The sequence below is a fragment of the Melospiza melodia genome, chromosome 27, assembly GCF_035770615.1.
Source record: "Melospiza melodia melodia isolate bMelMel2 chromosome 27, bMelMel2.pri, whole genome shotgun sequence".
NCBI lineage: Eukaryota > Metazoa > Chordata > Aves > Passeriformes > Passerellidae > Melospiza > Melospiza melodia.
Genome location: NC_086220.1, coordinates 7,757,553 through 7,778,083, shown reverse-complemented (window position 1 = coordinate 7,778,083; position 20,531 = coordinate 7,757,553). Strand labels below are relative to the sequence as shown.

At 48.3% G+C, this 20,531-nt stretch overlaps 2 protein-coding genes across 2 annotated transcripts in view; one reads left to right on the top strand and one right to left on the bottom strand.

Moving 5' to 3' along the window:
- The window catches only part of KIAA0319L (KIAA0319 like), a 31,191-nt gene extending 19,053 nt beyond the window's left edge, over window positions 1-12,138 (bottom strand). Inside the window, exons 1-4 of the mRNA XM_063177654.1 lie at window positions 12,035-12,138; window positions 10,654-10,820; window positions 6,256-6,908; window positions 1,074-1,347 (exon numbers count right to left, since the gene is read on the bottom strand). Coding sequence (XP_063033724.1) covers window positions 1,074-1,347; window positions 6,256-6,908; window positions 10,654-10,795 — 1,069 coding nt within the window. The 5' untranslated portion in view covers window positions 10,796-10,820; window positions 12,035-12,138. The remainder of the gene's footprint in view (window positions 1-1,073; window positions 1,348-6,255; window positions 6,909-10,653; window positions 10,821-12,034) is intronic.
- A 322-nt stretch (window positions 12,139-12,460) lies between these two features.
- On the top strand, window positions 12,461-16,273 carry NCDN (neurochondrin). The gene is made up of 6 exons (XM_063177438.1): window positions 12,461-12,798; window positions 13,140-14,126; window positions 14,271-14,497; window positions 14,673-14,897; window positions 15,118-15,260; window positions 15,561-16,273. The coding sequence occupies exons 1-6, from the start codon at window positions 12,697-12,699 to the stop codon at window positions 16,025-16,027; spliced, it is 2,151 nt and encodes a 716-aa protein (XP_063033508.1). The 5' UTR covers window positions 12,461-12,696; the 3' UTR covers window positions 16,028-16,273.
- The last annotated feature ends 4,258 nt before the right edge of the window (window positions 16,274-20,531 follow it).

Here is a 20,531-nt window from a genome sequence, read left to right as displayed (position 1 = left end):
ATGCAATGGTCACATGCAGATTGATGATGCTCAAGTCCCATTCCAGACCCTCAGGAATTATTGGGATCCAACAGCACATGTGCTGACACAGATGCCTCAGTATTTTCTCCAAGGTACCATAACTATCTATATATCTATATATTTTTATATATTTTTATACACATTCTCATATATATTATACATATGTAATATAATCTACATATAAAATATGTAGATATATATAGACATAGATATATAGATGGATAGATATAAAAATATACATATACATATATAGATATCTATATATTTTTATACATATTTTATATATATTATATATATTATACTCTATATATATCTATATATGTGCATATATATCTATATCATATATAGATATTTATATATATATTTATACATATATTTATAAATATTATATATAATCTATCTATATATATAATATACCTGTACATATATATAGATATATATATTTATATATATATATTTATACATATATTTATAAATATTATATATAATTATCTATATCTTTATATTTGTATATATAAAAGATAGATAGATAGATAATTATGTTACCTTGATACCATATATTTACAGATATATTTATAATATATCTATATATTTTAATCTATCTATATTTATCTAATATATATATATATATAAATAAGATAGATATGAAGATTAAGATGAAGATATAGAGATATAGATATAGATATAGATAATTATGGTACCTTGAAACCATATATTTACAGATATATTTATAATATATCTATATATTTTAATCTATCTATATTTATCTATTATATATATATACATATATATATGTATATATATATATATATATATATATATAAAAATAATATAGATATGAAGATGAAGATGAAGATATAGAGATATAGAGATATAGATATAGATAATTATGGTACCTTGACACCATATATTTACATATATATATAATATTTATAATAATAATTATTTATAATTATATTTATTTATAATATATCTATATATAATTTTCCCCACTGCTGTGGCTGGAAAAAGCCTGAGCAGGTGCCATTTGCTGGAGCCCCCCAAGTCCTCACCTGGCGTGGTGGCAGCAGTGCTGGGGGCAGCAGCAGTGCTGCTCTGGGCTGTAGTGACACTGCCATTTGTGGGCACTCCACTGGGCACAGAAGTCTCTGCCTGTGCCTTCGCTGTGCTTTTCACTGGCACAGGGCTGGCTGTGGGCAGCTGAGGGTGGGCATCACCAGGCTGCCCAGGCTGCTCAGTCTTCCCTGGAGCTGTCAAGTCCAGTGCCACAGGGCTGGAGAACGTAGCCAGCACTGAGGATTCTGGTGCAGATGTTCCTGTGTGGACCTGGAAAGGAAGAAGTTGTCTGAGTTTGACCTGAACACTGAATGGCACTTTTAAGTTGCCTTTCTCCTCCTCCACAGTGAGGGAGGCTGGAAAATCCCTGGTTTGTTTTTCCAGTTTGTTTTTCTTCTCTCTTTCTGAAGTTTCTCCATGTTCTTCCTCCAGAGCAGACATTTCTACCCCAGCTGAACACCAGATTTAGCTACAGCATTTAAGTACCAAGGCTGTTGATGTGACAAATATAAGAGAAGATCCAGGTTCAAAGTTGCAATGAGTGGAGCTAAAAGAACAGAAAGGTGGGATAAGACAGATCCTGAAGACAGGGACCACAAACTGGGGTTTATTTACTCTGGCTGTGATTTCCTGAATCCATGCAGTTGGCCAGCATGAAGCAGGAGGATGGCAATGGCATTTTTATGTAATAACTGAATTGTTACAGCAAGAGGAAATTTATTTTGGAATCACTCTTCAAAGCAAGGTGAGCTGACACACAGAGCTCCCTGCATGCCTGCCCCAGGAGATGCTGTTGGGCAGGGAGAGGAGCTGGAGGGCACAAACTCTGCTCACATCCACACAGGATGAGCCACTTGATTGAAAATAATCAGAGTGGCAGGAACAATTTCCGTTCTTTCATCAGAAAATTCCTTTTACCTAGCCCCATTCCAGCTCCCAGCCTACCAGGCCATACTCCTGACAATTTCCCTCCACCATGAAGTCCACATGTGTAGCACTTTTTGTTTTAGCTAACTCTATTTTGAGAACATCTGCTAAATATTTAAAATGGAGCAATTTACCATCTTTGACTCAGAAATTGCTTTGGAGCTGGATTTCCCACCACTACTGCCCATTAGAGGAGTGAATAAAAGCTCATATTGGAGGAAATATACTCAATATACTTTTAGACCCTGCTGTTGGCATTCAGTCCACGAAAAAGGAACTGGGAAAACTCTCCAGATCATGGTGGGCAACATCCTTGTCAGTAAATGGGCTGGGTTTTAGAAAACACTAAATGTTGGTTGTAAAAATAAAGCTGTGCTGCCCACACTGAACACCCAGCCAAGCCAGGAGCAGCAGGGAAGGCACTCAGGGCTTCTCTGCAAGGTTTTTGTTTCAGCCTTGGGCAAATAATTTCCTCTCACCACATCTCAGCTCCCTTTGCTCACAGAATGTAAAACAATTGTTTGATTAACATCTGAGCTGTATGTACCAAGGAATCAAACACTATTTGTTGGTGTTACAGACATAAGTTGTCCTCCCTTATTTGGTTACTTACTAATGGGCTCACTTAAACAGAAGTATGGATTCTTTGGAATCTATGCAGGGAAAATCTGGCATGCTGCTCTTCCTCAGTGGCCCCAGGACAGCTGGATGTCCCAAGGTGTATCATCTTCCACCCACTGACAACTGCAAAGGGTTCTGACTCCCTTCCCTCAAGATAAACTTTGAAATGCTGGCAGGAGAAAGAGGGAACAGCCAGGCAGGAACCCAAGAGAGAGACTTTAGGAAAGGCACAGGAGCAGAATGTTCCCATGACTTCCTACCACTATGGGAAACAACTTTTTGTTTCTCAAGAATCAACCCAGAAGGGTCACAAGAACAGGAGCCACAAAAAACAAACAGGAGATCCACATTCACCTGCTGGTCACAGCAGAGTCCCCACTTTGCTTGGCAATATTTTCAGGGAGCTGAATGCTTTCTTGACTCACTTTTAATTCCCAAAAAAACCCCACTTTAGAGTTAAGAGAGATCCTCTTCCTTCCAAAAATCTTCAGGATGAATTGACAGCCAAATGTCTGTGGAGAGCTGGAATTAGATAAGCTTTGCCTGGGGCAACACAACAGTCAAAAATGCCTCTAATGCTTGCAAGCTGAGACATTTCTTATCTCTGCTCCATAACTCTGAATTCTTTAAAGCAAAGAACAGATTATTTCGTTCTTGGGGATAAATGACAAGGAGACTAGAAGTTTGCCAGCTGTCCTATCTTATTAGCTTAGAAAATAGAGAGGAGTGACACATTGGCCTGAGTCAACACAGGAGCCTCAGACAATTTTGATTCCACCCCTAACTGCCTTTGGCCTGAGACAAATAACCCAGTGTCCTTGCCTGGGAGTCCCATGTCTGGGAGAGGGACTAGGGCAGCCCTGTGCTCAGAATCCACACTGAGCCCAAGTTACTTGAGAGAAAAATACCTCTGTCCTGGAAATTACTTCTATTTTTTAATTTAAATAGCCTGGTCTGAACTCACAAAATGGGCTCTTTTCAGCTTAGATGGTTTCCTTGCTGTCTGCAGTAAGTGCCACATCTGTGAAGTCTTTCAAGGCACTAAAATGTAGGTAATGTCACAAACCATTACAGAGTTAGTGCTGGTGGTAAAGAGACATTTCCTTGTTCCTTGTGGATGAAAAGCTTGCAGGAAGTGTGACAGCAGGAGCCAAACAGTGGGTTTGATGTGAGGGCAGGAATGAGTTCTCTGGCTCTGTTGCAACACTCCTGCTCCAGCCTTTCCCATCTGTCTGCAGAGCTGCTGCAGTGCTGCAGCATCCCTGCTCCTCAGCAGTGCTACAGTTAAATACTTCTCCTGACTGGCTGTTAAATGTGTAGCTATAATTTAAAATTGACAAGGAATTTACAATGAGACAGAAAAAAACCTGTCACTCACTTTAATGAAAAAGTACCAATCTCCCTAAGTTAAGGGCTGATGAGCAGGATGCACTGTGGTTTATCCTGGTTCCATTGCATGGATACAGTAAAACCAGAAATTAATGCTCAGTGCACACTAGCAAATGCCATTGCAGATGGCTGTGGAGCCATCAGAACTGCAAGAGGAAAATTAAAACCCACAGAGGCAACGTTTTCCCAAAACTATAATTTTCCTTCTCTCTGAAGGAGAGAAGGAAAGCAAAGGAAAATATTTACCTTCCATACATTCAATGCTCAGCAGCAGCAGAGCAGAAAAAGCACTTTGAATTCAAATCTCCTTTCCTACTTCAGGTGTTTGATGCTCTCAGGTGTGAACAGCCAGAACTGTCCCCATCTACCAATCCCTCCCAAATAACAGCAGGAAACACCCAGCCATGTGCTCCATGGATTGGGCCAAATGTAGCCCAGAAATTCTATTGATTTCAGCATGGGTGTAACTTTATTTTGGTCCCTCCTGGAAGGTCAGGCCATGTCCCAGGAACACAGCCCCCAATGTTTTATCCTTGGCTCACATTAAACTGCTCTTGGATTTGAAGTGCAAGGACAGCTGCAGAGCTGGGTTTGCATTTTGCAGGTAAAGTTGGATGGTTCAATAATCCTGGAATTAGCCCAGGTGGGTATTTTAATTCTTTCTCCTCAAAAACTCCATCCTAAACCTCAAAAATGCAAATGCCAGGAATTCCATCATGTCACTATATTTTTGTAGAATGTTTTTAGTTTTTATATTTAAGAATTTGCATTTTGTTAAGAGCCATGGACTTTCTTATTAGCAAAAATCATCAAGGAAAATAAAAACCTTTCCCCAGCAGTGGAAAGGTTAATGTCAATGTGCACCCAACAGTGCACATTAATGACAATGGGAGCAATTCCTAAAGAAGGGAAATCCTGCATGTTGAGCAACATTTAGAAGCTGATTAATCAGTGTAATTTAATATTTGCAACCAGTTTACTAGACACACACTGGACTGTGATAGCAGGACAACCTGGAAAGCAAAACTGCAAAAAGAACAAGCAGGGAGATGTAAAAGCTGCTCCCCAAGAGCAAGAGAAAACATTTAAAAGTGGCTGCAAAGACATCTCCTCACATGTGTGACAGCTGAGAGAATGGGGTCACCATCTCAGCTCTACTCCTAGGAGGAGGAAAGAACAGGGAGGGTGGAAATGCTGCAGCATTGCAGGGGAGAGAGAAATTTGAGCTCAAGTCAGCCTCAAATGCTGAGGGGGTTCTGGAAAATCCAACATTTGTCAGGTTTTAGTGCCTGGTTTCACATGTCACCCTGGCTGCCCAGCAGTGTCCCTTGGCTGCTCGCCACATCCTGCTCCAGGGTGGTGGCTCAGGCACTCACAGCCCTACCTGCAACCAGGATTTGAAAAAGTCAGTCATTTCCAGAACCAGAGGCACCAGTTCTGTACAAAGGCAAATCCCTGAAACGTGGCAAAAGCTATTTCAGGAGCAGTTTAACAAAGTAGAATTATATTGCACCATCAGGAGTGCACAAGCATTTTTGAGATAAGGCTCCAAAAATCATTTGCAGATGTAAAAATACAAACATCACTTAACAATTCAAATGTGCCAAATTCTCTGTAACATCATGATGTACTGGCTTAACACTGCATGTATTTGGAGTAGAGACTAAACTGATTTCATTCACCCAGTGCCAAGGTAAGCTTTGGAGGATTTGAGAAACTGGAGCACTCCTCAAAAAAGAGAACATTTGGAATTAAGATGCCAACTCAAGCAAGCAGATTGACATCAAAATACACTGTGAGCTCTATGCATGACTCTATAAAATAATGTATTTAACTGCCTTGATTCAGTATTTAAATGAAAACAGCTTTTTTAATTGTGTGGATTTGAACAGGTACTTTTACAGGTAACAGTTTTCAGCTCTCATATAATTCCCACTGACATGTCACCTTTCCTTCTCATCTGGCAAGCACACTGTGTGATTATACAGAGGATAAGCATTATTAGAGACTCCATCCTGCCTCACATTCCCACTTCAACACAGTTTATCCCAGCTAAGAAAAGGGGGAAAAAAATCCACCCCAAAACCCAAATAAAAACCCAAACCACTGGCTGTGCCTTGTTGATAGGAGGCTGAAAACTGGTAACTTGAAAAGTTATCCCATCAGTTCCAAGTCAAAATCTACCTAAAGCCAGACTGAGGAGGGGAACAGCTGTCCCAGACTGCCCCACCCATCACTCACCTGGGGCAAGTCACCATCAGCATCCCGTGACCTGTTCACATTATTGCTCTTAGTAAGGATTGGGCTTCTGGGGTTCAGTTCTCTTGGATTCTGCCCATTTCTCAGCAAGTCTTGCTTTTGTTTTTCTTTCTCAGGAGCAGCTCTGTCTGCCACTAGGTGCCTCAGGACCTGATCCTTCAAGTGTTCTGTTGCACTTTGGCTGCTTCTGGAGTTCTCTGCCAGATCCCTTCTCAGGAGCTGCACCCTGTCATCTGCCAACCTCCACTTCTGCAAGGATCTCCTCAGTCTTTTCTTCCTCTGGACAGGGATATCCCAGTCCAACCACTTGTGACTCCAAGTCTTCCCATCACCTTCCACGTGGAAGTTTAACAAGTGCTCTGTGCTTTTTGATTTCTTTAAAAACACCAAGACAGAATCTGAAAAGCCAGTTTTGTTGGCCTGACAGGTGCCAGGCATGGTGCAGTTCACCTGGATGCACATATTCTCCAAGAACCAAAAGGCATCACAGGTGGGGTGCTGGCAACAAGTGGTCTGACAGGAGCTCAGAGTGTGGAACCCCTCCAGAAGCTGCAAATGGTGACCTGCCCACGATGTCAAACGGCCACCAAGCAGGATCTTCCCCAGCTCACATTTAGATCCGTTCCAGTTTGCATCTGGGAAAGAGGAGGGAAGACAAACAGACAATTCTCAGTCCTTTAAAGCAGTGGGTAATAGATCTCATCACTATTTGGGACACAGGAAAGTAAATCTGACTTCTGAAATCTCTACCTGGCCTCACTATCCAGCACTTACACAAGATTTGAAGGAACAATCTGCTCCTCCTACCTAAGCCACCACCATCCTTTCCAAGAGCAGAAGTGGCGACAGAAATGTTCCTGTTTCAGAGGAGCCCATAATGCCCACACTGAGCAGCTGCACCAAGGTCACACAGCAAGTTCAGAGCCAGAAACTGAACCCCAAAATGCCAAGCACAGCTCTTTAACCAGTTATGGCCCTGCCTCTCTGCCCATAGTCTGCCCAGAAGGAAAACACTGCACACAGTGGCACTGGCCTGCTGCACAGCACAGAGGCATTTTTAACTCTTCCATGCTGATATTTGACATCAGTTGCTTATTCTGACTGAATTTGCTCCACTTGGGAAGTTAACAGGTTCTAGAAAAGAGTTCTACAAGGCAAAGCCTTGCCACCCACCCTGCCATGGTGTTTTTCATTAAAAACCCTCAAACATTTGGCAAAAATTTCAGTTAAGAGTCAAGTCACTTCAGGTCTCAGCTCTGCAGTAAGGCAGCAACTGCTTTGCATATGGATTCTTTTTTTCTTAGCATGAAAATTTTGAGTGCTTGCAGGGATCAATGGATTAAAGGCTTCCAAAATTCAGAGCTCTGCAGATTAAGGACTCCCTAAAAATAGCCTAATGACCTATGGGACTGTTCCACTGTGCTGTGTTCAGCATCCAAGCAATAACAGGTCATTGGAAGATTACTTTACAAACAGTGTTGCTAGATGGGAGTTGTGCAGCTGGAGAATATGCTCCAGATCTGGCTCCCTCCCTGTCAAGAATGGAGTTCTTGAACACAACACAAATGGGAAACGTTTTTCTCCATTAAAATAAAGTATGAATTTAAATTACAATATCCTGATTGAGAATGAAGTTGAGTTTAGTGACCAAGTCATGGGGACAGAGCTCGCTGTGGGTGTCTGAACCCACCACTGTGCAGAAGGGGGAGAGCACTGAAATGTGTAAAAGAAACTCTGCAAATGTTCAACAGCAAGAGAAGAAGAGAAGTTGATGCCAGGATTTTTAAAAACCTCAGCACCCTTGTCACACCTCATCAACACACAGCACTTCCTTGGAGAGAGAGCAGACAGGGAATCTGTGTGCCCAGGGCAGCTGCCAGCCTCATCACACCCGAAATGTCAGGACTGGCACTGTCACAGTCACAGCAGGGAGAAATTCCTGGCACCAACCTGATGGGGCTGGAATTAGAGCAGAATATGGAACGTGTGTACACACCAAACCCATGTGTATGCACACACACTCTCTCCAGACCTGGAGAAACAATAACAAATTGAAGAATTACACCACCCCTGTGAATTTCAATAGGATTTCATCCACTCAGATCTGTTTTGCCTGTAAAATTCCCTTTCTGTTAAAGGTGAATCACTGTTGCTAATATATCCTGAGCATGAGGGAAATGTGCTGCTTCCCACATCCCTAAAATCCTTCCTCCTCCTCCTCCTCCTCCATCACTGCTCATCCATCTCTCCTCATGTGTCAGGCCTGGCTCACACATACCACTCAAATTAAGGCTTGATATGGAAGCAGTGAAATTCAGCAGCAGTTTCTAGTACCAGGCTTGGAACTGGGGCACACACAGAATGGGGCACATTTAAAAGAAAAATGTTCCCAGGGAAGATATCCCTTGTGACAAATCACTACATAACACAGGTATTATATTTATTTATCTCAAATGTAAAGCCTGGATCCCCAAAAATATCTCAGCATGTCAGAGCCATGACTTAGCCTGGATGACACAACTCTGCCATGCTGAGAACATTCTGCTTCTCTTTTAACACACTGCTAAAACAAGATTTGAATAATATTTTGGCTACATTTCATTTCTAGAACTCTGTTAATGGCCACTTGGGACATATTTCTTTGAAATTAGCCAGTATGTTCTTCTGAATTGCTGTACATGGACAGCTTAAAACTCAGATAACTCTCAGGAATGACAGAAGTGAACAGGCAACTCCCAGCACACCAGATGTGAATTTTCCACAGAGACATACTGATTTTCACTTTGCATTTTCAAATTCCATGGCCTTTGCTGGGCATCAAACATTCAGACAACTCTACATGCCCTGGGAGAAAACAAAATCTACACTTGCAGTCATTTGTGGAAAGCAGAAACATTCCTGAGGATGAGTTCCCTCCTAAGCTCAGCACCACACAAGTCACAAGACACCTGCACAGTGGGTGTGCTTAGTCACTTTTCCATCCTGTTTTTGTCACATCAGTGCAGAAAACTGCTCTTCCCTGGAATTCAGGAGTTCCTGTCCCAGGGATGCAGCTCCCAGCCTTGCTGAGCTGCAGGGGAATGGAACACAGAGCTTCTATTAATAACTTCAGGTTTACAGACTTGCCCAGGCAGTTAATCCTGCCTGATAGCAGATTAATGATTAAAGACTTGACTCTGTGGACTTTTTAAACCTGCCACACAGTCACTCAGTCAGTTATGTCAACACAGCCCCCTTGTGTAACTCCACATGACCACGCTCATTTCTAGGCAGCCAGAACTCCTCCTCAGCTTCACAAACAAGCCCAAAATAACAAAAAGTCTGCAATGGAAAAAATGTCCACATCAGGGTAGCTATGCCCATATAATTATATTTATTTCTGCACACGCAAAAGCTTTAATTTAATGGACTCTTCACTCATTTAACAGTTGGAATTGGTGATCTCAGAGCTGCACTGTTCCAATCTTAACAATTCTGAGTCCTGGCTTTAACTCTTCCAAGCAGAGCAGCCCTTAAACACATCAACAATGTCTAGAACACCCTCTAGGAGCTCTAACTCTGAACTTCCAAGAAATTACTAAAGCCAGGAAATACAGGCAGGAAGCTCAGTTGAAAAGGAAACACTCATCATTCAAACACACAGCCCTTAGCAGGAATACAAACATGTTTTTCCAGGGTCTGAATTAGCTGATTAAAATCACACAGCTCATTAGCTTAATCAAATCTGCCACTGGGAACTGTCCAGGAAGGTCCAGCAACACAACAGGGACGCTGCACATGCCCACATAACTGGGAAACAAAACAAACCAACCCCCTTCCCAAACCAAACATCACACAATCCATTAGAGGAAAACTTCCATCCAAGCCACTAACTTTGTTATTTACTTGAGCAGGAGGTTGGTTGCTCAAGTTTGAACAGGAAACAATAAAAAACAAACATACCCACTGCCTGTAGGCAAATAAAGACTTCTGACACACTGCTCTTGGGAAGAGCATTAAACATCTTAGGGCTAAAAAATATTCCTGCCTTTCCAGGTTGATTTCCATAAATTAAATTATTTTCCAGATTATCACTTGTCCCTTTTGTCAAAAATTAAGGTCAGAAAAAAGCTCTCCCTGAGATACAAGCTACACTTTTGAGAGCTCATTTAGCAGCTGCTAAGGGTGGTGCTTTGTTTGGTTTGAAAAAAAAAAAACAACAACTGCTTTGGTTTCTCAGTTAAAAAAACAAACAATTAAAAAGGAAACCAATAAAAAACCAACCCTATAATGTCTACCAGTAAATCATTTCACTTTTCTCTCAGAGTATTTTAAACAACTAAGAGGGATAAAGAGCATAAAAATCCACAGACAGAGTCCCAGAGAGAACAGAAGAGTCACCTGCAGAGGAGCACGAGGCACAGAGGCAAGTGCACAGGTAGAACAGCTGCAGAATTCCCAGCTCCCTCACAGCTCTTCCCAGGCAGTATCGGGACAGGAACCGGGTGCTGATGCTGGGCTTGGCTTCCAACCTCTTCTCCATGGCCTTTGTGGGCAGCAGCAGGGTTCTAGAAACAAGCAGGGTGTGAAACACAAAACATCCTGTGGCAATTGAAAGGTTCCTGCACGGATCCAGCCAGAGTGCAAAGTGAACAGAGCATTTGTGGAGGAAAAGGAATGTCTTATCAGCTGGGATTAGTCCAGCTGTTGCTAAGGAACTATCAATGCCTGATACCAAAATGAAATTTGTAGTGGCACAGCTCCCAGTGCTGAGTGCAGAGAGCCTTTCCCTTGTGGTTTTCTCCTCCAGACCCCATTTTTCATCTGGTATCACAATAGCTGTCCACTGGTATCCAAACAGGCATTTAGGAAATTCCAATTTCATATATGCCTGAGGATTGGACAGCCAGCAGCAGCACGAGGATGACACAGGCAGGGACAACCCCTGCACATCTGCCCAGAGATGTCACCACAGGCACGTCCGTGCTGGCTGGTGCCAGCCACAAACAGGGAAATGACAGCACAGCAACGCTGGGAAACTGGGAACTAACGCCCTGGTTTGCTTCTTGTTGTGCCCCACAGGGCAGAGATCACCAAACTTCTCTGCCTTTCTAATGCCAAAGGCTATTTAATAGCCTTACATGCTAATTGAATGCAAATTATCTCTAGGTGACGCGGTAGGAGAACATTAATTATTTCACAGGTAATAAATAGTATCTATTTTAAGGGAGCAATGAAAGCATCATTAGGCACTAAACGGCATTAAATAGGCCAGTTCTGAGAATGCAAAGGGAATGCTGTGATAGAGGGAATGCTACTACAGGGAATGCTGTGACAGGGAATGTTGTGGCAGGGAATGCTGTGGCAGGGAATGCTGTCACACACAGGGAATGCTGTCCCAGGGAATGCTGTCACACAGGGAATGCTGTCACACACAGGGAATGCTGTCACACACAGGGAATGCTGTCCCAGGGAATGTTGTCACAGGGAACGCTGTCCCAGCCGGATCCAGCAGCGCTCCGCAAACACCCAGAGCTGGTTACACCTCGAGGAATTGCACTCAACCGTCCGCAGCAGAGCAGGAACAGACACAGGAGCAAAACTTCACGGGGATGAGGGTGTAAACACACGCCCGTTCACCCAACAGGTCCTGGAGGGAACTTTCCGCCTCCCCAGCCCCGGTGCCCGCTCCTGCCCGGCCGGAGCCCCAGCACGGAGCCCCCGCGGCCGGGCCCGGGCCCCGCGGGAGGCGCAGCGCTCCGTGCCGCCGGCGCGTACGTACCAAGGGCGCATGGCGAGGCTCGGCGGCTCCTCGGCGGCTCCTCGGCGAGCTCAGGCGGGCACCGGGCGCCGGGCACGGCCGGGGCTCCAACGCGGCGGGCCCGGGGGCACCGCGGCCTCCCGCCCCGCGGCCATGGCGGCGCACGCTCACCCGGAAGCTGAACCGCCGCCCGCCGGCACCAGGGCTGGGTCCGGCCGTGCGGGCAGTGCCAGGGCTGTGGAGTCCCCGGCGCTCGCTCCGCCGCCGCTCCCGGTCGCACCGGGCGGGGCGGGCGCGGAGGCCGCGCAGCCACAGGTGATTTGCCCACAGTTCCGCGCGGAGGCGGCGGCTTCGGGCACCGCCCAACAAGGCCGCGCGCGGTTGGCCGGCGGCGAGGAGGCGGCGCGCGGATTGGCTGCGGGGGGAGGCGGGGCCGGCGGCGCGCGCCCGCGGGCGGGGCGCCGTGAGGGAAGGGACCGGAGCCGTGAGGGAAGGAGCGGAAACCGTGAGGGACAGGGCCGAGGGAAAGGAGCGGAGCTGTGAGGGAAAGGAGCGGAAACCGTGCGGGAAAGGACCGGATCCCTGAGGGACGGGACCGAGGGAAGGGGCCGGAGCCGTGAGGGAAGGGGCCAAGGGAAGCCTGCCCGCGTTCCCCTCTAGTCCTTCAGCCCCGCTTCCCAGCCATGGCCTCGGACTCCGGGGACGGGCTCGCCACGCTGAAGCGGTGCCTCAGTGTGCTCAGAGACCCGAGGAACGACAGCGAGCAGTTCGCAGCGCTGCTCCTGGTAAGGAACGGCGGGATCGCCTCCGGAGGGGGGAAAGGGGAGAACAAACACCCTGCTGGACACGGGAGTGCCCGGGGGATGTGGGGAGGGGGATCAGAGCAAAGCTGCTTCAGAGCTTTAGGGTTCCCTTCAGCAAAGCAAGAGAGCCTGGCCTTGACCTAGGCCACACTCTTGAAACACCGTGGTAAATGTCTGGATTAGCACTGGAGCAAGTGCCAGTTCAGTGGGTACTTTCCTGCTCTAAATAAAGTTGTTTTGGTATCTGATTTGCAGCAGTTCCATCTTGTGCATGTACCAGTTCCTTTTGCTGTGCTCACTCCCACTCCTGTTTTGCCTCGTAGGTGACCAAAGCAGTCAGAGCCGGAGAGGTGGATGCCAAGACCCGCCGCCAGATCTTCGACGCGATCGGTTTCACATTCCCGACCCGCCTGCTGATCTCCCAGCAGCCCCCAGCCGACTGCCCCCCGCACACCTTCCGTGCCCTCGGCCTCACCCTGCTGGCCTGTTTCTGCACCGACCCACAGCTAGCTGGGCACTCCCAGATCCTGAACAAAATCCCGACCTTCAATGACATCCTGCTGTCCCCCTGTGACCCAGACTGCACATCCATGGTTGATGATGTGTACCAGTGCCTCAGTGCCATCCTGGCTACAGCCAGGGGCCCCAGGGCGTTGGTGACCAAAGGGACAGTGTCTGCCCTGTGCCAGGCCTACCTGAGTGGTGGTCATGGCTCTGAGCGTGCCCTCACACTGCTTGTGGGGCTGTTGGCCGTAGCAGAGGCCAAGTGCTGGCACAGAGATGCTCCACAGCTCCTGGCTGTGCTCAGCAAGCTCTCCAGTGACTTCCTCAAGGCTGAAGACATGACCAAATTTGAGCTGTGTGAGGTTCTGCCTCGCTTCATCCCCCTGTCACATCCTCTCACAGAGAGCTCTCAGGGCTCTGAGTGCCTGTGCAGGCTTTACAAAGGGCTGGCTGACGTTTTGGGCAGCAAACTCAGCCAGGCCCAGCGGGACCCTGCTCTGAAGCTCGCAGCCAGCCTCGTGCAGGCCTGTGGGGCTGAGTGGATCCCAGCAGGGAGAGCTGGCAGCAAGTTCCTGGCCCTGCTGGTGAACTTGGCTTGTGTGGAGGTTCGCCTGAGCCTGGAGGAGCCAGATCCCCTGGAGGTGGAGGGCAAGAAGGAAGTGGTGACAGCCTGCTATGTCCTTATGGAGATGGGCATCCAGGAGTGCCTGAGGGAGGAGGACCCTCTGCTAGAAAACGTGCAGAAAATGCAGCTGATGAGGATCATGGAGGAGGCATTTGGAGCTGTAATATTCTACCTGAGACAGGTAAGGCAGGGCTGTTAACAAAGAGCAGGTTGTGGGGGTGGCTCTGTGTGGAGCAAACTCTCCCTCTTGTCCCACTGTGATTTCCAGACCTGGGGTAGTTGATGTACAGTGACAATAATGTGTCACTTTGCTTTCTTCATGCAGGTTAAACAGGAGGAGCTGCAAGATCCTTTCATCTTTGCCTCTGTTCGAGTCCTTGGAGCCTGGATGGCAGAAGAGACATCCTCCCTGAAGCAGGAAATCTGTGAGCTCTTGCCTTTCCTTGTTGATTATGCCAGGAAGCTTTTCAAGGAGGGCAGCCCAGCTGAGAGTACTCCCCAGGCAGAGCTGGTCAGCACTGAGGGCTCTGCCTTACCCCAGGATGCTCTGAGGTGAGCATTTTCAGCACACATTTATTGCATTTTAGTGCAAACCTGCTCAAATATTTTGTTTTATTTTCATTCTCCCTGCAGTGCCACTTCCATGGGGCTTTCTCCCCCGAGATGGATGTAAATGCAGGGCTCAGACCCATTCTACCTCATGCTCCCAGTTTCTTTCCCCTTCCAGATTTCTGCTCCCTGGCTTTTGCCATTTGACAGCAGAGGACAAACCCCGGGACATCCTCATTGCTGAAGGGGCCCCAGCACTGCTGTGTGAGTACTTCCTGCAGCAGTGGGAGGTTCTGACCTCCGAGCCCACGGCCCCAGCACCTCTGACAAGCACTGAGATGAGTCTGCAGACCGTGTGTGGGATTTTCCTTAACCTGGTTGTGACTGCTCCAGACCTGGTCAGGTAACAGAGCTGTGGGGTCTGGCTCTGAGGTTGGCAGTGGGAAGAAAGGGTGCTTTGTGCATCAAGCTTGAGGATCTGTTAACCTGCCATGCTGAAAAGGAATATTCCTTTTTCAGCCCCAATTCCATTATATTTTTGGTGCTGTGTTTAACCTTGACATTCTCAGGCGCTTCTGGCTCTGCTCAGGAAATGTGTCAAAAAGAGTTGATTTTCTCTCTAGGCGTGACAAAACCTTTTCCTCCTTGATGGATGTGTTGCTGAAGTCTCTTCCACTTCTGCTGCCCCAGAAGCATCACCTGGTTCTGGCAGCAAACGTTGCCACTCTGGGCCTGATGATGGCCAGGATCCTGGCAGGGTCAGCAGGTAAAGGAAGTTGCCATTGGCAAAGCTTCATGGGCAGAGACCAGGAGCTGGGGCCGGGCATGTGGGCAGTGCCAGGGCTGCAGAGCCACAGGTCTGGGCTGGACAAAGCAAATAGAAGGGAAACTGGTCCAGCTTGTCATTAGAAAAGTGATAAACCAAAAATTGTTCAGGAGCAAGGAATGCGTGAAATAATCAGCATGGTGTGCTGGGATGAAGAGATTTCTAGGAGATATTCTGCTCCACGGGGCCCTTCTCTGAGTGAGCGAACTGCATTGTAACATTGATTTCCTTTTCTCCCAGCCCTCCAGGGAACACAACGGGCCAAGGAGTTCTTTGGAGCTGCCATTGGCTTCCTGTCCCGGGCCCACGTGGCTCAGGCAGAGCCCAGCAGTGACAGGCTGGCCCTGGCCGTGTCCCCCGCCTACGCCAGCGCCTGGGACGACATCGCTGAGCTCTGGTTCCTGGGGATGCAGGCCTGGGCTGGCTGTGTGCCCCTGCTCCCCTGGCTGCCACACACCGCTCTGGGGGCACGCTGGCTGCAGGGAATGGCACAGCTGCTGTCCCAGGTCACTCCAGCCTCTGTGGATTGTGAGCTGGTCACTGCGTTCCAGGCCGTGCTGGTGGAGCTGGCCAGAGCCAGCCAGCAGTGCAGGGAGGTCATCCTGTCCCACCAGGGCACGGACTGGGCCAATCTGTATGGAATGGCAGCTCTGGAACAGTGTCTGGCTGAGCAGAGAGGAGCCAGCAGCACTCCAGGTGGGAAATGAACCTGCACAAGGTCTGTTCAGCACTTCTGCCAGATGGGCACAAAAAAACCCATTTTAATGACCAAACTTCACAAAACTGGAGTGATGCAGCGGCACCCAGCATGATCAGCACTGTCCACATCTGTGTGCAGAACTGCTGCCCCTCAGAGCATTTCACCTTGCCCTTGCTCGACCTGTTGTGAGGATTTCTCTGTAAAAACAGCCTGTTTTGTTATTAAAGATATTTTGTCAGTTTGTTTTTTTAAACTCCTCAGTGCTGGAATTTCTTTCTGCCCAGGGCCCTGACAGGATGCTTGCTTCTCCTGTTAGTCACAGTTTTGTCACAGTAAGCCCTGTAGGTTTTCACCTTATTTTCTCTGACTCCTGCACTTATTACTAACTACACATAGAACCCTGAAAAAGGCAGGAATGGGAAAAGCTTTATTATTTACTGATAACACTGGGAATAACCACTTGTGACTTGAAGATGCTGTGCTGCTGGATGATCCCCCAGTTAATATCCTCCACTGTTACCATCATCCTAAGTTCACACCTAGAAAACAGGCAAAGCAAGTAGTGCTGGCAAGGTTTTGCCCCATCAAACACCTGCACGAAGTACATCCATGGGATTTTTCTATGCTTCCTCTCACTGCCAGGATGGGATGTACAGGGAGAGATTTCCACTCTTGCAAGGTGAAGGATTTAGTCTGCTCCATTTAGGGTGTGGAAGCCAAAATGGGTGAGCTCCCCCTTGCTGATTCCGAGAAGAGAAGAGAAAAGAGAAGAGAGAGAGAAGAGAAGAGAAGAGAAGAGAAGAGAAGAGAAGAGAAGAGAAGAGAAGAGAAGAGAAGAGAAGAGAAGAGAAGAGAAGAGAAGAGAAGAGAAGAGAAGAGAAGAGAAGAGAAGAGAAGAGAAGAGAAGAGAAGAGAAGAGAAGAAGAGAAGAGCCACATGCACCGTGGAGTGAACCTCTTGTAGCACCGGCTTTCCAGTTGCAGTTCTGGGGTCCCGCGTTGTCCCGAGGGTGTTTCCCAGGAGGAGCGGCTGCGCAGGGTGGCTGCAGAGGCTCAGGCTGATCCGAGCCGCGCTCCCTGCTCCCGCTTTTCCACCAGGTGTCAGCCGAGGAGTTCTCTGGGAGCTGCTGCTTCGCCGGGACCGCTCTGCTGCCAGCCCGAGGCGCTGATCAGAACTCATTGGAGGGGGCTGAGAATCGTCTGATCAAGGGAAAATCAAGCACGAAGCTGCCTCACAAGGAGGGCTGGCTCTGGGTGTATTCCTGCTTTACGCTGTGTTTTTGGCTCGCTGCTTTATTAGAGCGAGTGCCTTACACAACTGGAGAGGAGGCTGCTGCTCAGGGAAAGTATCTTCAGATCTTTTCAGCTCAGCCCTGAGCAGCCAGTGCAAGTTGGAACAAAGGCAAGTGCTGCCAGCAGAGCGGTGCGAGCCAAACCAGCAAATGAGCCTCCTGGCCTTGGAAAAGAGCAGAACTTTGTGGAGCTGGGCTGGGAGAGGCTCCTCAGCCTGCCAGGAACACATCCCTGCACCTCAGGGACACAGCAGCAGGAAAAGCTGTCAGAAAAACACCCAAACCCTCAAAGCCTTTACCTTCAAGTGCTCCCAGTCCTGTAAGCTCTCTTGCCTCTGGTCAGGGGTGTGGGCTTCCCATTAATGACAGCCACTAATTAGTGCTAATGAGAGATATGACCTGTATCACCAGGAGGATGTTCTGCTATCCCAGTGCAGTGCTGGGCTTGCTGTGGGCAGCTGATCTGGTTTGGCCATGGTTCATTCCCGTGGGCAGTGGTTGGAGCTCCAACACCTGACCAGAGATCCAGCCTGTGCCTGCAGTTCCAGCACTAGCACAGTCCTAACCCAGAGGCCTTTGGCTGCTGGTCTGTAATTTCCTGAGAGGTTACCTGGGAACAAACTGAGAACCCTGTTTTATCCTTCCCCATCTTGGGGAGTGGGGTTTGGCCACCAACGGGTGCCTGCAGAGGAGCATCTGCACCTCATTCTCACACTCTTTGGGGTAAAGTCCCCTCAGGTGTGGGCAGGACCATCTGTGCCCTGCCAGAGCTGGACCCTCCCTGGGACCCTGATATCTTGTCATGCACTTATTTCCTTGCATGAAACAAAACACACTCCTTGTGGGCCCCTCACAGCTCTGAGCTGACAATGGAAGGGGTGAGGCACCAATGTGGCTCTGGGAAGTTACCAGGCTGAATGCCAGTGGAGGGGGCAGATCTCCTCTTTGCTCTCTTGTCCCAGGGCACTTTCCAAACATTCCTGGACAGAGCATCCCCAAAAAGACAGTTTTGCCTCCCCAGGACTGAGTGCTAACAACATGAGCACTGCATGCTCAGGAGGGGAGGGCCCTCGTGCCACGTGGGCATCTCCTCTGGCTCCATGCGTGCCAGTGCACAGGCCCCAGCACGCCCGGCTGGCCCAGCCCACGCCAGGGAGATGCTGCCCTGGCAGCCTGGCCAAGGCTTCAAAGGCTGCAGGATGTCCTCAGCCACCCCGAGCTCTGCAAGCCCAACCACAGGTTCTGCCTCTGGCAGCTGGCATCCGTGGGCACTGATGATCTGGTGCCAGAGAGGTGGATGTGGCATCATCTCACATCCCCTCTCTGCCAGTGTTTGAGATCCCAGCACGGAGTGGGACTGCAGCCAGCAGCACCCAAAGCAAACTGTGCTTTATGTCCCAGGGCATTTCCAACACCAGGACAAGCTCTCCAGGAGCAAGATGATTGTTCACTGTGCTCCTGCAAGATGGACAAGGCCCCAGAGGAGCAGATCCACATTCTGTTTCTCTTTGACAGTTTAAATGTCATAATGCCATTGCAAACCTGACTGTGGTATATGTTATCGTACAGCATTTATTCATCTCACCCTAAAAGCACTGGCAATAAAATTAAATATTTCATAAAGTTATTTGGCTGCTGTGCTGCCAGAACCCAGGGCAGCACCCTCCCTCCTGCCATGAGATGTAGCAGGGGTGGCACAGCTGGACTTGTGGTCCTTAAACAGGGATGCTAAAGATCAGGGAGCTGTGTTTGAGCCTCCTGTGCTCAGGTGACCCCAACAATTGTCCTGGCCAGGTTGAACCAGGAACAAACCCAGGCAGCTGCTGGGAGAGTGTGTTGACAACCCCCTGTGTGACAGACCTGGGCCCTGCTGGGACCTCGGGACAGCAAAAAGTGAATAATTGTTCATCGTGGTTCAATGAGTGCCTCCTGTCCATGAGAGGCCAAGGGTTTGGTTTGCCCTCATCACCAGACTGGTGCTGTACAGAGGGGCTGGGGCACTGAAGGACTCAGGCAGGTCTTGGACATCTTGCAAGGACAATTCTGCTTCTTGTAGGGCTCTGAGGGTGCTGCTGGGCAGGACACCAGGGCTGGGAAGGTGCTGATTGTGCTCCCAGAGAAGGTGAGAGAAGGTGCCGGGGCAGGGGAGCTCCTGGGGGTTTCCTAAAGCCCAGAGTCTGTTGCAAGGTTCCTTTTCTCCTTCCTGAGCCCTGCTGTGTTGGACTGGGGAGGGTGACACCCCCTCGCAGCCCCACAGCTCCAGGCTGGCCTGGCCCTGCCCCAGCCTGATGTGTTCCCACGACCCCAGTTTGCCCAGCACGTTCCGTGAGGGGCAGTGGGACAGCTCTGCCTTTTGTTTTTCCTTCCCTTTGTCTGTCAGTGTTGCAGGTTTCCTCTGCTCTCATTTTTGAGTGGAAACACAGCTTCCCTCCAAGCTGCTGCAAGAAACCATCCTCCTGCTTGCCTGCTGTCCTGGGCAGGCTGACTCCCAGCCCTTCCTGCCTACATTTTGCACAGTTTCACCTCTTTTAGATGAATAAAGACTCGACATTATACGCACTAGACGAGCGAGGGACATTAAGAATGAACTGGAACATAACTGCAAAATACAGCATGTCCAATCCAATTTTTCCTAGCAAATGAAATGGATCTGGTGGAAAATAAATACAGAACTTCCAGGAGCAGCGTCCTTGAAGAGCATTTGAGGGGGATGAAGAGATTTGAATGGATCAACCCTCTATACCTCTTCATATCCCTCCTTCCACCCTTAAATGCCATCTTTAACAGAAATAAATTAGAATAAACGATCAGCCCATGCCTCCTAAAGACAGGTGGCAGGGTAATATTAAAAGAAATGAATAAAAATTCATTTAATGAGCATTGTTAATTAAACCTGGAAATCAAAGAGGTCTGAGTTGTGGGAATTCAGAGGAAAAATGAAAATGAAGGGAGCTGTAGCTCGGGGCGGGAAGAGTGGAATTAAATTAACTGCAGTGTGGGGCTGTGTTTGTTGATGTCGATCACACAGCGCGGCGTGCTAAGCTGGGGGTGAAGGGTTTGTGCTCTGCCCCACGTAAAACACGCGCTGCCGATGGAAGGTCCCGCCCTGCGGGTGGCACGGGGAGCCCGCGGGGACCCGCGGTGACACCGGCCACGGGGAGCTGTGACCGCGTGTCCGGTGCCGCCAGTGTGTGCCGGGGCGCGAGCGGCCGAGGCCGTG

What these genes read in the sequence shown, in the direction of transcription:
- NCDN (XM_063177438.1), top strand. Translation starts at nt 12,697, where the DNA reads ATGGCCTCGGACTCCGGGGACGGGCTCGCCACGCTGAAGCGGTGCCTC. An exon ending in AGTTCGCAGCGCTGCTCCTG is followed by an intron (nt 12,799 to 13,139) that starts GTAAGGAACGGC and finishes TTTGCCTCGTAG; the next exon opens with GTGACCAAAGCAGTCAGAGC. An exon ending in TTACCCCAGGATGCTCTGAG is followed by an intron (nt 14,498 to 14,672) that starts GTGAGCATTTTC and finishes TTCCCCTTCCAG; the next exon opens with ATTTCTGCTCCCTGGCTTTT.